Below are 16,561 nucleotides of genomic sequence, written 5' to 3'. Positions count from 1 at the left end.
TTATGAACCACGTCAGAGTTTGTTACTGCCAAAATTAAATGGAAAAATAACGGGGAAAACTGACTGCATTTATTGTCAGCTTTCAGCAGTTAATGTGTTAACGGGAGTAAGACAGTTCTATTCGGACGCTAGAGTTAAAGACTGCTTAACAAATATTTGAGTTCCTAGTAAGGCTGTTCTGTTCGGACGCTAGAGTTGAAGAGTGCTCAAAACATATTTGAGTTCCTAGTAAAGCAAGTTCTATTTGGACGGTAGCGTTAAAAGGTGTTTACGAAATCTTTTCGCTCCTAGATAAACCCATAAAACGCAATGACGTCAATTAACCTAAAGCAGCTGTGTGCTACTTGGTTTCGAACCCAAACCAACAGCCGCGTTAACGGTGAGTTTAATAATGTACCTGTCATTTCAAAGATGGATATTAATGATTTCTGATTGTGTGATTCTGTTGATGAAGCGTCTGCTCGATGAATGTAGTTGTGTTAACTTGAACATGAAAAATCTTCGTCGAGGACCATTAAAATGTGGGGATTCATTTTAATCTGGCATTAAAGTACTTGAAGAGAGTGTTTGCGGAGTTCTTTAAACAATAACATTCGCCTTTATCTATTTTGTACTGGTCCTTTTTGCTCTCTCTCTCTCAGAAGGTTGACTTCCATTAGCCAGGCAGGCCTCAGTGCAGCAAACTCCAATTTGCTATGTGAAACAATCGTAAATTCTGGAAAGAAATACTATTTATTTGTTTGTTTTTTAATTATTTTCTTTACCACTGGTATCTAAAACTCAGCTTCTTTAAAAGTTAAAACAAAAATGGCTAATTTGCTGTATGACGCTATCTGTAATGTTTTCAAAAATTACAAATTTGTATAAAAAATGGTTGTCTATAACGTTAATGGCAGCACAAAACATCAACTTGGACAACCTGAAACTGACTGTTGTTAGACGCCCCGGCCCTCAGATTGTCATCTCTAATCCTCAGTGTGTACAGTATGGCAGAACTCACACGGTAAGTCATTAGCACAGTCAGGGGCATATAAAGGCAGAACTCACACGGTAAGTCATTAGCACAGTCAGGGGCATAGATGGGCAGAACTCACACGGTAAGTCATTAGCACAGTCAGGGGCATATAAAGGCAGAACTCACACGGTAAGTCATTAGCACAGTCAGGGGCATATAAAGGCAGAACTCACACTTAAGTCATTAGCACAGTCAGGGGCATATAAAGGCAGAACTCACACTTAAGTCATTAGCACAGTCAGGGGCATATAAAGGCAGAACTCACACTTAAGTCATTAGCACAGTCAGGGGCATATAAAGGCAGAACTCACACGGTAAGTAATTAGCACAGTCAGGGGCATATAAAGGCAGAACTCACACGGTAAGTCATTAGCACACCCAGGGGCATAGATGGGCAGAACTCACACTTAAGTCATTAGCACAGTGAGGGGCATATAAAGGCAGAACTCACACTTAAGTCATTAGCACAGTGAGGGGCATAAAAAGGCAGAACTCACACGGTAAGTCATTAGCACACCCAGGGGCATAGATGGGCAGAACTCACACTTAAGTCATTAGCACAGTGAGGGGCATATAAAGGCAGAACTCACACTTAAGTCATTAGCACAGTGAGGGGCATATAAAGGCAGAACTCACACGGTAAGTCATTAGCACACCCAGGGGCATAGATGGGCAGAACTAAACTTTCCTAGGGGTGGGGGGTAAACATTGGTAAAAGTATATATTTTCTGTAAAAATTCTATTTCGGTGCCCTATCCTCTTAACCCCTTAACCCCCCCCCCCCCCCCCTCCTCCAAGGGAAGCCTGAAAGAAACACTGTATCCAACCAACAGGTTAGGATAGGATACGGTGAAGACGTTGATGACACATTTAGCGGTGTCAGAGTCGAACCGCAAGTCAGCAATAAAGAAATCCTGACGATAACAAGTGGATTAATTCAAGGTGGGAAGTTTTCATTTAATTTAAAATTAGTGAGAATTTGTAACAACATCTTGTATTAATTTTTTGTTGTTCTTCTTCTTATTTGATCTAAATTATAATGTTGAATGGGATTTCCTCCATTACAATTAAGTTTTAAGTGTCCGAATGCTGTGCTTCATACTTTTTCTATTTGCCCCACACCCCAGCCCCCAAGGATATCTAACGCCCCTCCCATAGAAAATATATACTTTAACCGGTGTTCACCCCTCCCTCTAATTATAACTCTCTATCCTCCCTCCCCCCTCCCAGGAGAAAAATGTCTTAAAGAAACATTGACCCCTATGACACTTTAACTCGGATTTCCGCGTTTTTTTTTTCTTCTGTATTTGCTTTCATAGAACAAATTACAAGGCGTCAGTTGTTTTATTTTAGAGTTTTCTCCCTCAGATGGGTAGCTGTTCCCAGCTAACGAGATTCATCTGCGTGTCGATTAGAATTCGAGACTTTAGTTAGCAAACGTACGCTCTCCCGATCAATTCATAACATTTTTGCTGTTCAATGCGTTCATTGTTTAAAGTTTTATTTCTATTCGACAGTCGCGCAAAATTTAATTATTCGCTGTCATTAAACCATGCACTAGTTAAGTGTTGTGTCTGGTGGCTTAGGAAGATATAAACTCTTCTTTAGTTTTTGTCATTCATTGTCAAGTGCACCATAAATGAAACTTTATTTAAAACCTGGTGATAAAATATTACCTTAAATTGGTATAAAACTGTCCACAGGTGTAAATAAAGGCGTGACCGTGCAGGTAGCTGAAGGGAAGTCAATTGTAATCAACCCATGTCAACAGAGGGTGGTATCGCAAGTAAAAGGGGGAAGGGCACCCGCTTTTGAAAAAAGGCCCAAAAACTGGATGTGGCCAGACACAAAATCACCAGTGGCCACCATTACATCATCTTCTGATAGCTATTACACATGTAAGGAGACGAAATTTAATTACTGTAGTTCGGGGGCGTAGCTGGGGGGGGGGTGCAAATCAAAAGTTTGAGGGGGGGTGCAAATCGAAAGTTTGAGGGGGGGTGCAAATCAAAAGTTTGAGGGGGGGGGGGGGGTGCAAATCAAAAGTTTGAGGGGGGGGGGTGCAAATCAAAAGTTTGAGGGGGGGGTGCAAATCAAAAGTTTGAGGGGGGGGGGGGTGCAAATCGGAAATTTGAAAGTTTGTCCCCGAGAAGGGTCACTACGCTTCTGGGGGGTGACACCATTAAGTGCCCCACCGGGTGACACCCGACCTCGCTACGTCACTGCTGTAGTTACTAAAGTTAATTTTTTTCAAAATAAAAAAAAAATATTTTGTACTGCTTAAGCCCATGAGACTATGCATATTACTATAAAACATATAAGATAATGTTATTTTTACGTATACTTTTGTATTTTCGTACATTTCTCTAAAGTCTCTTTATCTAACAAAATCTTGAAATTCTATCTTCCGATATTTTATCAACCACTAGCTAAATTGCGTGGCTAATGAGAATACAGGAAGGGGGGGGGGGGGGCATTTGCTCCGGGTATCGTCTATATATATAATTTTCTTCTTGGATACCATAAAAACACCAAGCTGTAAGCGAGCCTAGCAGGCCCCTCTCTTCCTCTCTAGGCATATCGCTACCACCCCCACTCCCACATGGTCTGATGAGCTGTAGTTCACGCTAAATATTTACAATCGTAGAGCCGCGTCTAGTGACAGCTATTAGGGGCCGATAATTTAGTTTGAAACTATATTAAACTTAGGGGAGCTAACTAAGAGGAGGCTGCTTTCACTGGGGGGGGGAGGGGTTGGGGGAAAGAAGGGGGGGGGGGTTATCGTCCTTAACGAACTTCTGAAAGTTTTTTAAAGCAAATATTTTCAGTGGCAGCAGTCGTACTGTCGAATTCACAAATTATGAATTACTGAAAAGTAGAAAAGAAAACAACAATATAGCGGTATATGATACGCCGCGGGTCGGCTCGTATATTTTAATAGCTATATAAAAACAAACGCCATTTAAATATTTTGTGTATCAAAAAGGCAACAGAACAAAGCCCCACCCCCCTCTAAGCTGGTAACCGAGAGAATGCGCTACGCCTTTGCGGCAATGAAATGTACGTCATCACCGCCCATCTTCTCCGCAGGTCGCTTCACCTGTTGTCTACGTCTGTCCGGCCAGGTGTTGTACGGCTGGCCAGTTGATCAGGTAAACATCATTCAGATCGTCAGGGATCGCCAGGCAGCTAACGACCCCAACGCCGTGATGTTCAGCGTGGACAGCACCGGGATCACCTGGAGGGTCGAGGGTCACCTGCAGATCCCAGGGGCGGGGAGCTATGACGTGCAGTGGAGTTAAGAACAACCAAACGCCAGTGTTATGAGAATCTACATTTCAAACTGTTACAAAAAAAATCCATTTTTTTTTCACTACAATCACAGATTGAAATTGTTTTAAATAAAATGAAACAAAACAAATTGTGAAACATTAAAATTGTAAATACAATGTCTTATTCTTATTTTTTTAAATAAGTGTTACAGTAGCGCCCTGCGGGTAAGCAACTAAAAATAAAACTTGCCACGCAAAGATCGTATTGGAATTTGCTACTTCGTGATCCTGACGAACCGCGGTATCGATACCTAGTTTCGTATTGGTGCTGAACAGAGTAGTCGTTTCTGCAATGACGTGTTGGGGTTTGTTTGTTAGTTACTGACGTAAAAAAACTATGTTAGATGTTTAAAGAATCGGGGAATTCTTATAATTAAATATATCTTTTTCGAAGTAAAATAGAAACAGTGAACAGTTTTTGTTTTCCGAAATAAAAGCTATTTAAAGTTGTTTTTATTTATACAGTGATTGTGATATTCCCAATCCAAAAATAAAATTCCCTGAGCCTAAAGTAGGCAAAAAATAACCATCGTGGCAGAAGATTTCCCATAGTAGCTTTGTGTTTGATTCTCGTTGGCAACTTCATTTACCTGATAGATTATCGCGCGAGTGTTGGGTATTTATTAAAAGGTAAGGTGTTCTAATTGTTAAAAAAATATAGCTAGTGGCTAAACACTGTTCTCGATTAATTTAACCATTATTATTAATTATGACATTTTTAGTTGTAAACCTTGTGAAATGTTAGAAAATGATTTCTTGGCATTGAACTGCAAACATTGGTGTTAAAATTACTTAAACACAAGCCAAGTTTTCTGAAATAACCGCTCACATAAATCCCCCTACTTATAAAAAATAATTACCCTTCATTTAAATGGTTGAAATAAGAATGTGAATCTACGCTTCAGTAATTCAAATAAAGTCAAACGTGAAGTAGTAGAAAGAGGTGTTTGGTTTTATTTTGAAAACAAAACTATAGTATTTACCACACTGGTCTTCAATGATATCAGAAGCCATTTAGCATTAAGAACTATGTCTCTTATACTACACGTTTATGTATCCAGACTTTTTTATTCATTCATAGAAGCTTGAGATTGCTCTTAATCCCCCCCCCCCATCACCACTTACTGATACATACACACCTGCATTTAGTCAGGATCAGAACTGCCTGTTCTGAAAACCGGTATGTCAATAGTTTTCGCAGCTCTTTTGACCTGAAGCAGTGCCACTTTTTTGTTGAATTTAGTTAAAGTTCAGAACGGTAGATTCTCAGAGTGCAGGCCACCTCAACACATTGGACATAGAGGCCTATTTGTTTAATGTCACATTTGAAAAAAAAATGAACAAATCATTTGTACAGAAAAAAAGTTGGAAAACAATATCAAACACAAACACCGCAGTTTTGGAATTCTACTATTTTATTTACTTTGTTTAATGAAGTATCACTATTTCTTGTAAAATGTAATATATTTATAGAAATGTTCTTCAGGTTCGATCATGTCAACAAATATCTTAGAAATGTGCCGTCAGTGGTATTACAATCTTCCTGAAATAAAGGGATCATGGTTTGCTGGTAACATTTTTTTCCGATTCATTTGAATCTTCTTTATATTCTAATATAACTGTAGAATCAGCGGTCACCATATTATCGAGGGTATAGAGGACAAACGCAATAAGTCCAAAAAAACATAATCTCGAGATAAATTAGTTTATAAATATTCAAATATGAAAATACTGCAAAATATTGTGTTTAAACATTCATAAAATATTAGCATTTTACTATTTTAACATTGTACATGAGTGTTCTTGTAGCTTGTATTATTGACAGTGTCAGTATAAATGTACATCGATTTCTCAAAAAAAGGGGACATACTGCATTTGTCCTCTAGACTCTCGTTATGTTCATTGTAATGTTAATTACACACATTTATTGATGTTTCCGATATAGCAATATTAGACTAAGTGTTTTAAAACCCAAAAGAAGAAAAAATAAAAGAAAATAGTTTTCTAAAAGCCATAAGTAGATATACTAAAAGAAAAAATAGTTTTCTAAAAGCCATAAGTAGATATTTTAAAAGAAAAAAGATTTCTGAAAGGTAAAAGCGTATCGCATCACAGGAACCGGACAAGACAGGATCCAGATCTACCTTCCCAACAACATCGATTCACTGATGTTTCCTACCATCTGAGGTGTAACCACTCCCAGTTACATGTACTCAATTTGAAGCCTTTTTAATAGTATACTGTAGAAGCTGAAGCACGGAAATGCAGATCTCTGACCCCGAAGTTTTTCTTGACAATGATTATTTTCTGTTTAAACTAGTCTAAAATAAAAAGTCATGTCTAATGTCGTTTAAAATAAATTCAGTCTAATAAATTGACTCAATAATCCTTCTATTACCAGCGGCCACTGAGATTAATTTAGACAACTTACGGGTGAGTCTGGGGACGACACCAAAATGGATACCATCAGCACCACGAAGCCACTTAAACCAAAGCTCAACAAGATCGGTTTGTGCCATAACAGCTTTTGAAACATTTCTTGATGTACACCATTTAACTCATAAGATAATCCATTACACATACATTATACCGATTATTGAGTTTCCATTTCTTGACTTTAAATCGCATGTATTAACAGTAAATATAAGCCCAATACTAGATTATATATATATATATATATATATATATATATATATATATATATATATATATATATATATATATATATATATATATATATTCAATGTTGAAAGCATGTTTACTTACATCACTAAAACAAACCAGCTGTCTGTTAGCTATGGGGACTACACCGGACTAACAAGTGAGATTGTTGTTGAAAAAAATGTGGATGTTACTGAAAAGGTTACCCTTACTAGAGGAAATATTGGTAATTATCGCATTTAAGAGTTTAGATCTACTTGCTACTTTTATCAGCGCGTTAGAGATTGGACACATCCCCTTACATTGTAACAACCGATTTTTTAGTGATCGAGGTTTATAACGACTCTAAAAGTCATTTTCATTTAAAACGTTTGCTTTTTATGTAAACTCTGAGCTTCTTACATCTGAATGTCACTTGTGAATGTTCAGGGCTGCAGAAAACTCTACGCTTGACTCTCCCAACAAGTTATAAGACAATTGATGTTCACCTCTCTGATCAAAGAAGATCTTATTCAGCTGTAGGACTTCAAAGGGCCACGCCAGTGAGCAGCAAATGTAATAACAGACAACAGGCTACAGCAACAATCACCTCACCAGAATCTTGCTACATTGGTAAGAACACTGAATTAGTGTACCAGGGATCATATGTGCATTTCTTTTTGTTGGTATGCATTTAAACAAAATATATATAAACATATGTACAAACACACACACACACACACACATATATATATATATATATATATATATATATATATATATATATATATGTAGCTAGGGTGGGCCTAACTACTAGTTACAAATCTGATAACGAACGAGAAGCCGAGACGCAGTATTGCAGTCTGACGCAACCGATAGCAGGTGGCTTATTGAAGTCGGACTGATAACAATCTCAAAGCCAACGCGTGCTATTTTGGGAAACGGTACGAAGAGAGTTAGAAGGCCTGTCAACTTTGATTGATAGGATGCAGATGTTATTTCACGGACTGTACGCTAGAACTGCGTAACTAGTGGTCGGAGACATCGAGTACAAGTATCGATTACGGAGGAATACAAGTATGCAGACGAGTACGGATACAAGGGATAAATAGGAGGGGACGGCAGAACTCGTTCTCTTTCCGTTTCATCGCTTGCTTTAGATCAGTCAGTCTGTGTGACATACTCAAGTTGGTTATATTGTGTTAAGAAGGACAATAGACATGTGGATTCAGTTATATGAAGCCTAGTGAGGACTGTTAGGGGGTCAGTTGATTCAGACTATTATTGTGAAACATTTCTGTTGATTCATTGTGTTATATTGAAGCATTTCTTGATTCATGTAATAAAAGGATCAATAGCGAACCTGCATCTTCGAGTCTTTCTACTGTAGTCGATGTTGTGTAGCATGAGTGGTTTAACTCGTTACAATTGGCGTTGTCGGGCAGGATAGACTCGGGGTAGGTCACATTTGGCGTTGCGAACAGGAAAGATGCAACTAGCCTAGGTCACATATATATATATATATAATATATATATATATATATATATATATATAATGTGTAACATGAATGCATCTTTCTCCAATGCTTGTTAGCCTATCATTTATTTTTTAAATTCTTTTTTTTTTTAATTTCAAATATTATTTGTTGAGATTGTATTTCTTAGAAAAAAGTTTGTTAAAATTTACGGACTTTGAAAGAAGAAGCAACAGTTCTGTTTTCGTTGAAAGTCATAGATCGTCGTAGTATGTAGTAATACTAGCATCGTTGTAATCCATAGGTCGATTTACTTGCTGTCTACGGTTGTCTGGAGAGGTAGTGATCACGTCTAGAAGTGGAGTTCACCAATCGTGCATCGGAGAAATTATACGGCAGCTACAGGCTGATAACAACTCACTTGCCAGTATGTTTACTGTCTGTGGAAAAGACGCAGTTTGGAGAGTGGAAGGCGAGGTGGAGAAACGATGGCACGATGACCACAAAGTGTCATGGGCTTAAATTTGCAATATTTTTTAAATTAGTTTGATATTATGTACCGTTTTTGATATTATATGATTTATATGTTAACGTTATAATTTAGTGCTTTAGAATATTTTTGAGACGTATGCTTATTTTAATTAAAACATGGGTCTTAAAATTATTAAGATCTTTTAAAAAATTGTTTAATATTTTTTTCAAATATATTTGTGGTTTATAGCAGCAAACTAATATAAAACAGTAAAAATACATATATTTTAATATTCTAATATTTTCTACTGACACATATACTGAAGCTATGAAATATTTAGTCTTCATTTGATGCATTTGACAGTAATCTAACCCTAAATCACAATTTAGAATAAACAAGTGACCGTGATTTTGATGTTTAAGATTAGAAAAAGTTATGTACTTTTATTTGCTTTTTTTTTAATTTTCAAAATTGAGAAAAGATGTTTTCTGTTCAATAACTTATACTGTGTAAATGCGATAGGTTTTTATTTATAACTAAGAGTATTTTAAAATGTGTTTTTTTTAAAAAGTGTTTATTTTAAATATACGAGTTGATAAATATTAATACTAAATGAAAAATATACGCAAACTTTTTATGTACTAAATAGTATAGTGAACGCATACACTGCCTTCATTTAGTAAAAAGAAAAATTAGAAACTTTTGCTTATAAAGTCCCAAAAGGTCATCAACTAACAGTTAAAGTTAAATTCATGTGGCCATCATGTGTATAGCAATATGATTTATATCTACATAAATGAAAAACAGTATTTAACAGAAAACAGTATTTTTTTTCATTTTTTTATACTTTACATTACTACACACTATCAATGATAAAAATGTTTTCAAAATTATTTTGTGTCCTTTGACAAATTTCTAGGCTTAAGTAAATTAGAATCTCATGCTAACTCTTACTAGCATCCCACTCGACTAATTTTTTATTTGACAATGTTCTATATCATTCTTAAAAGTCATTGTTATTTTCTTAATCATCAAAACATAATATATGGGCCTACACACTATAAAACCAAATATATTTGAGCTAGTATTCTTATTGAATGTGTCTTTTTTGCTTAGGGTACTCATTATCGATATGACACTGAAATTCGCACCATGACACAGAACAACGACCAACACCTCAATGAAATTGCTGAATAAATGTCTCGTACTTAAATCATTCCATTAAAACAATTATTTTGAAAAACTATGTGTATGATTTTGTGTTCTGATTTTGTGTTTGCTTTTGTGTATGATTTTTGTATGTTTTGGTGTATGTGTGTTGTGTATAACAGTGTTTGAATCGTCTAATATGTGTTTAGTTAAACACACAATAAGTGGTTCAACTTTTGATACCAATATCATCACCTAGAGAATACTGAAGTCCAAGCAAAACGATAACCATCGACATAATTCTAAAGCATGTATTACTAGAAAAACAAATAAAACCAAAATAATTATATATCAGAAAAAATGTATTATTAACAACAAAATTAACTTATGATAATTTTCAATTCAGTCTCAACGGCAGTGACAAAAAAAAAAATGGATCACTCACAAAATTATTTTTTCTTAATTTTTTTTGAACGGTAAATATATTAACGAATAAAATAAATGGTTATCTCCCTTTGGCCTCAATTTTTTTTTTTCGTTTTAGTTGAGATAATGTTACAGGGGAACTAGCTTCGGAGTGCTGGGAGACATTGTTTTAATAAAAAAAGACATTGAAGTAAAAAAAAAAAGAAATGTAGAAACGAGACATCTAAAACTCCACCGTTTCATGTTAAAACAAGTCTAGGCCTAACTGTGCGAATTTCAGACAAGTGGGTATTTATTTTACAATTTTTTTTTAAAATTGTAAAGTTTTTATGGATGTGAGTAATTTTCTATTGAATATATGAATATGCCAGTATAGATGAGTATACAATTGTTCTAAATTAATAAGTTGGGCATTTATTTAACCAAAGTAATTCCTTTTCAACATAGATAACTTACCAAGAGAATGAGATAAAATATTTTTGAAAACGTTAATATCTAAATACCACAATATTTTATGCCAATAAATGGGTGTGATATTTTATTTAACCCATTTGAAAAAAAAAAAGTATATATTGTAATGAAATGATTTGAAATGCCAATCATTTCAATGAAAATTAATATTATAATTTAAAGTGTTTAGGCTAATGTGTCTTCATAGTAACTAAATAATTATAAAAATGTTGCATTCAGTTAGTTTTAATGAAGATCTTCACATGAAAAATAACATTTATAACAAGGCTAAAATATATTTTGTATTTGTAAATGACATACGTGTTTTTTAATTATGCTTTGGTGAAGAAAAAAATCAAATCACATAGGCCTATACTAGCCAAAAGACCTAATGTAAAACATTTACCCTTCGCCTAATAAAACAAAAATATTTTTAACAAACTATCTGTTTATTCTAAAACAAGCTCAAACTCAAACTCAATATTAATCGCATCTTAAAGACGATATAAACATGTTAAATATAACATTAACGACTACATCGGATATCGGTTTTATGTTTTCCTAACTAAATAATCAGCCAAAGTACGAAGTGCTAGTTTACTTCCTATTATTTACCATGTACTGACTACTGGTCAGCAGATTACTAATTTAGATCTGATAGCTGCCAGATTGGTTCTGTAGTGGCCGTGTCTTTTCTTACCGGCCCCTTCACCGTGTTGGTCAGTTGGATTGGTCAGTACCTGAGTCAGTGGGCGTGGCTTTACACTCAGTGGTCAGTACACCTAGTCTAAATTTAGAATATGTTCAATTTGTTAAAAAAAATATCGGCCACGAAAAAGTTCAAACTTTAAAGCAGATTCTAATTCAATTTAATTCATTTATATTTTTTTAAAGAACAAAAATCAATAGGTTGGTTTTCTTCTAACACTAATTATACCTCATTTGAATATAAGTACCTCATTAAGCTTACTTAATTAAAATAAGGCCTATCCTTCAGTCAGTTTAAAAAAAAATGTAGTAGACTTACTGTTTATAAATATATAGATTACCTTATCTATAATAAACAATACTATCTACAAAACAGCGATGTATGTTTGAAATTCAAACTCAAACCTATATCACAACGTAGAAAGTATTTTACTAAAAGCAGGTAATTAGTCTGTAAAGAATCAGTTGTATATAAATATACTATAAACTGATTAAAGTATAAGAATATCTTACAAACTAGTCTATATTTTAAACTGAGATATTGCTTTGGTTCATTAGTTAAAAAATATGCGAATGTATGAAATAGTCGATACCGCCCAACTACAACATTACTTGTGTGGGAAACTCCACAAATTAATCACAATATGTTTACATTACTATTTAAATATATCATGACTAAACGTGATTATTTTATAAACACAAGCTAACTTTGCTTTCGGGGTGAAATAAAAATTACGTGTTCAATTTACCAAAAGTCAGTTTGTCACCGCTAAAAATAGCTCGCTACCTTCCCGTTTTGATACTAAAATAACTAAGAGCGCCATGCAGTGTCGGTCCGTCTATAAAACGCCGGCATTCGTTCGATCGCTGTCATTCATTACCTTACAACGGTGAAATCCTTCATCCTTGTGTTTAAATTATTTTGAAAATAATTAATTTTTTTTTCTATTTACGAGGTAAAGTATTTTATTTTTTTATACTGCATTGCCAAAAAAGTAAACTACTAATTTAATGAAGACACAGTATGTGTAATGATTTCATTTTATTTTATTAAAATAGTAGATTTAGACCTATTAATTTTATTTTAAAATTAATTTAAAGTATCAGAAATTTTTTTTTTATAATTAAACTGTCTTAAATCATTGAACCAGTTACAACTAAATTCATCAGATAGTGATATTTAACCTTAGGGCTAAAAATGAAATTATTTGTTTACATGGTCTGAGCTATTAAGTAATATCATTGCTAGACCTAGATCTAGAACTAGATAATTATATTTTAATGTTTTTCGACATTTAAAACATTCTATTTTTAAAATGATGTAAGTGATTTTACTTTACATTATTCAGAATGTTTCCTATATTCATTTCTGTTTTTGATTTTTCAGAATAAAAATCAATCTACGTTATTAAACAACCAAGTGTACCCGTTTGTCTAAATCAGAACTTTATTAGACATGGCAAAAGTCGACCTGTATGATGCGTGCATTAAGTGTTTTGGGTGTTCTCAAGGTAGATAACTGGATATATAACTAGTTTAAAAGCTGTGTAAAAGGTCTCTGGTCTTGAAGAAATTTTAGTACTGAAATCAGGCTGAAATCAAAGGGCCTATAGGGCATATAGCATGTTGACATGTAATACTTAATTGTGTTTGAAGGATCCCGTCCAACATGACATTGAGAACGAAGAAGAATAAAAAATAAATAAATAATTAAAGCTGTTTTTTTTTATTATCATACGTTTGTTTTACCTGTACTTTACTTTTCATCCTACATATTTTTGATTCTTTAAGGTCATCTAAACTTACACAAAATACAACATGAGATATCCGATATAGTTTGGGAAGATCAAAGTTTCACAGTCGACTCACACAGAGGAGCCACAAGAAAAGTGAGTTACTTCCCTTGATTTAAAAAAAAAATCAACTATAAAGTTAACTGTTACTAAAGTATAAGACAGCGCAATGGATCTGAATTAATTTTTATAACAGCTCAATGTGAACTACCAACCACACCAGAAAGAGCTGTACAGCGATGTCGAGACTACTAAGGAGTCTGAAATTATCACAAGTGTCAACATAGCCACTGGTGTTGTCATAGGTAAGCCTGCGTTTAATCCAGCTGTTTGATAAGTAGAATGATCCATCCATTGTGTACAAACTAAATAGTATCTCATTATATATTTAGCAGGGGTTCACACACAAAAATTACACAAAAAACAAAATCATCCATATTAGTATATACATATACATCTATATGTATGTAGATACATAAATAAATATATATAGCCCTATATATATATATATATATATATATATATATATATATATATATATATATATATATATATATATATATATATATTCTTTTTGTAACGTGTGGTCAACACTATGCTCACGCCTTTACTTTCCCTAACGTGAGTTAGGTACCCATCAGAGTTGGGTGGACTCAGGGACGGTCTCTTGACTTGAACCCGGATTCGAACTCGAGACTTACGGGTTGGCAGTCCAGCTCTCTACCGCTAGAGCATTTGTAATAGTAAAATAAATTGCCATCTATTAATGCAATTCTGAATTTCTCTAACTAGTAGGGTTGATTGTGTTAGGCATATTACATAAATATAAAGGAAACATTAATTTCAATATTTGTTCTGGTAGTTCAATAACAGTTTCCAGGAAAAAACAGAGCAATTCTTAGCTAACATTTGTTCTGGGCATAACACAACTTATCCACCAACAGGCACCAACAGGAAGATGAGACTCTCACTGGTAGACGCCCCTGAGCCCGTCAGAAACGCCATCGGAATGTTTCTAGACATCGACCCCAGCAAACAGTATTCAGAGAAATCAGACACGATTAAAGTGACCCTGGGTAGCGCCCATAAGATGACGTCACCTAACGGTGTAGGTACAAGCGCTCAAGCTACAGTGACAGTGAAAGAAGACAGATACAGTTGTAAGTCATTGATTGTAAAATATATATATGTATATATATATATATATATATATATATATATATATATATATATATATATATATATATATATATATATATATATATATATATATATATATATATATGTATGTATATATATATATATATATATATATATATAATTTTTTTTTTTTAGTTTTCACAAACAACATAGAATTATCTAACAACGATGATAAATTCTAACCATGATGAAATTTAGATGTCAATGATAATTTCTAAAACAGTTTTTTTTTGTTTGCTTGGGATACAGCTTTAAATGTTTGGATGGAATTAACATCAGGTTTAGTTTTAAAATATATTAAAATTACTGTTAAAAAAAGGAAAGTTCATCGTGGAGCCGTTTCACACTCGTAATGACGCCATTACGTCTAGTGTAACATGGTGCGGTTAGTGAGGGTGTCATCCAACCCCTTCTTCAACTCCACCAATTTTGCATTTGCGGTTTGGTGTCCCCCTTCTCTCCCAAATTTTTCATTATTCAACTTGAATAAATCATGGTTTTGTCAATAAATTATATTGGCTTTCAATTCGGTATCAACCCCTTAAATGAAGTCTCCAGTCGGAGACCGCACCATAGCCACCGCCTTGTAGAATGCATACTTGCTATCGGAAATTTCGTGATTTTGGAAGCTCCGGTTTGAGGCTATGTCTGCCCCCAACCGAACTCACATGTGGAGAAAGAAAATTTCCGGATATTGCATCTTGTGACATAGGTGTGAGAATGTTTGAATCTACATTTATAATAATGTTTGCCTGATTAAAACCATAGCTGGAATACGTTATGACCGTGCATGAAAGAAAGTGTATTCCAATTAACTGCAGTTCCTTGAAAATTATTTTCCATAGGTAATTTCTCCTGCACGATAAAATTGTCAGGAGATGCTATATGTAATCGCAACGGTGGATCGGAACAGCAAGATATTGCACAGATCTTTTCGGATTTGAAAGAAAAAAGTCCCAAAGAATATTCGCATATTACCGTCAATACGGAAACCCAAATCCAAGGTGAAAAACCTGTCTCTGTAAGCTTCACCATGTCTGGACAGTGTCAGTTTAGTGGACAGTTTGAGCAGACGATTGATTGGAATTAAACACGTTTTGGTTGAATTCCTGAAATAACAGCAACTCAAGCATCAGGAAATACTCGAACATTCCAAAGTCAAAACTGAGATTATTGTTTGATATATGAAATTATCTATTACATCATTCAGGAAAAATAAAATCCCGGATTGTTATATTTTTTTCGGAAATAGGTGCTATACCGAACGATTTTTTTTTTGTTTTTTTTTTTGTTTTTATTTCACATTCAGATCATTAAGTAAGAATTTTGTACAAAGCCCCTTTTTTATATCTGTAGAAACTGTTTAATGTACAGCTGATTGTTGAATTAGACTTTTGTGTATTTTTTTTTTTTTTTTTTTCTTTGTATAGTTTACATATAGTATACATTTTACATATCTTTTACCCTGCAAGAGTTGTAAGTTAAATATAAATTTAATATTAAAGAATACTTTTTTACTTTCTCGTATATACGAAGTATAGAGAAAGTATTGTAATCGTGCACAAAAATCACTTAAAATTTTAACAATTATCACCTGATTACACCTCAGTCCTTCATCACATCCGAAGTATAGAAGACTTATTTTAATCGGGCAAAAATTATCAATCCAGATTTATCAAAATTAAGAGGTTTTATGCGTAATCCAGTCTGAAAAACTGGGCTTTGCAATTCTGTCCGTATGTCTGTGTGTCTGTGTGTCTGTCCGTGTGTAAACACGATAACTTAAGTACCGTTACAGCTAGGTTGATGAAATTTCATATATAAGTATTATATCAAAATCGTAGATCCGTATCAACTTTTAAGCGATTTCCGATTACTGGAAGTGGTATTTTTTCAACTTT

General features: G+C 34.1%; 2 protein-coding genes and 1 long non-coding RNA gene across 6 annotated transcripts; 2 read left to right on the top strand and 1 right to left on the bottom strand.

The window, feature by feature from the left end:
• On the top strand, positions 1 to 10,147 carry LOC131935863 (uncharacterized). 4 transcript variants are annotated; one of them, XM_059292582.1, is made up of 10 exons: positions 1 to 264; positions 897 to 1,003; positions 1,849 to 1,957; positions 2,719 to 2,913; positions 4,106 to 4,977; positions 5,834 to 5,917; positions 6,749 to 6,855; positions 7,132 to 7,234; positions 7,438 to 7,620; positions 8,767 to 10,147. In XM_059292582.1, the coding sequence occupies exons 6-10, from the start codon at positions 5,842 to 5,844 to the stop codon at positions 8,982 to 8,984; spliced, it is 687 nt and encodes a 228-aa protein (XP_059148565.1). In that variant the 5' UTR covers positions 1 to 264; positions 897 to 1,003; positions 1,849 to 1,957; positions 2,719 to 2,913; positions 4,106 to 4,977; positions 5,834 to 5,841; the 3' UTR covers positions 8,985 to 10,147. The 4 variants fall into 4 exon arrangements, 3 of the variants coding, with proteins under 3 accessions (XP_059148565.1, XP_059148564.1, XP_059148566.1); XM_059292581.1 differs by having other exon boundaries at positions 1 to 379; XM_059292583.1 differs by lacking the exons at positions 1 to 264; positions 897 to 1,003 and adding an exon at positions 1,640 to 1,654.
• Positions 5,751 to 12,168, bottom strand: LOC131935864 (uncharacterized). Its single transcript, XR_009385993.1, has 4 exons — positions 12,009 to 12,168; positions 8,679 to 8,902; positions 7,411 to 7,612; positions 5,751 to 5,890 (listed from the first exon to the last, which is right to left on the bottom strand). It is a non-coding gene; the product is annotated as an uncharacterized LOC131935864 (long non-coding RNA).
• Positions 12,169 to 12,523: 355 nt separating this feature from the next.
• Positions 12,524 to 16,561, top strand: LOC131935846 (uncharacterized). Its single transcript, XM_059292546.1, has 6 exons — positions 12,524 to 12,623; positions 13,055 to 13,178; positions 13,459 to 13,556; positions 13,657 to 13,765; positions 14,405 to 14,620; positions 15,506 to 16,561. Exons 2-6 carry the CDS (start codon positions 13,124 to 13,126, stop codon positions 15,748 to 15,750), a joined length of 723 nt encoding a protein of 240 aa, XP_059148529.1. The 5' UTR covers positions 12,524 to 12,623; positions 13,055 to 13,123; the 3' UTR covers positions 15,751 to 16,561.

This window comes from Physella acuta, unplaced genomic scaffold, assembly GCF_028476545.2.
Source record: "Physella acuta isolate Inbredline_101_S28 unplaced genomic scaffold, ASM2847654v3 ptg000161l, whole genome shotgun sequence".
Classification (NCBI taxonomy): Eukaryota; Metazoa; Mollusca; class Gastropoda; family Physidae; genus Physella; species Physella acuta.
Note: the sequence above shows the minus strand (reverse complement) of the source record. Positions and strands in the feature narration are given on the sequence as shown.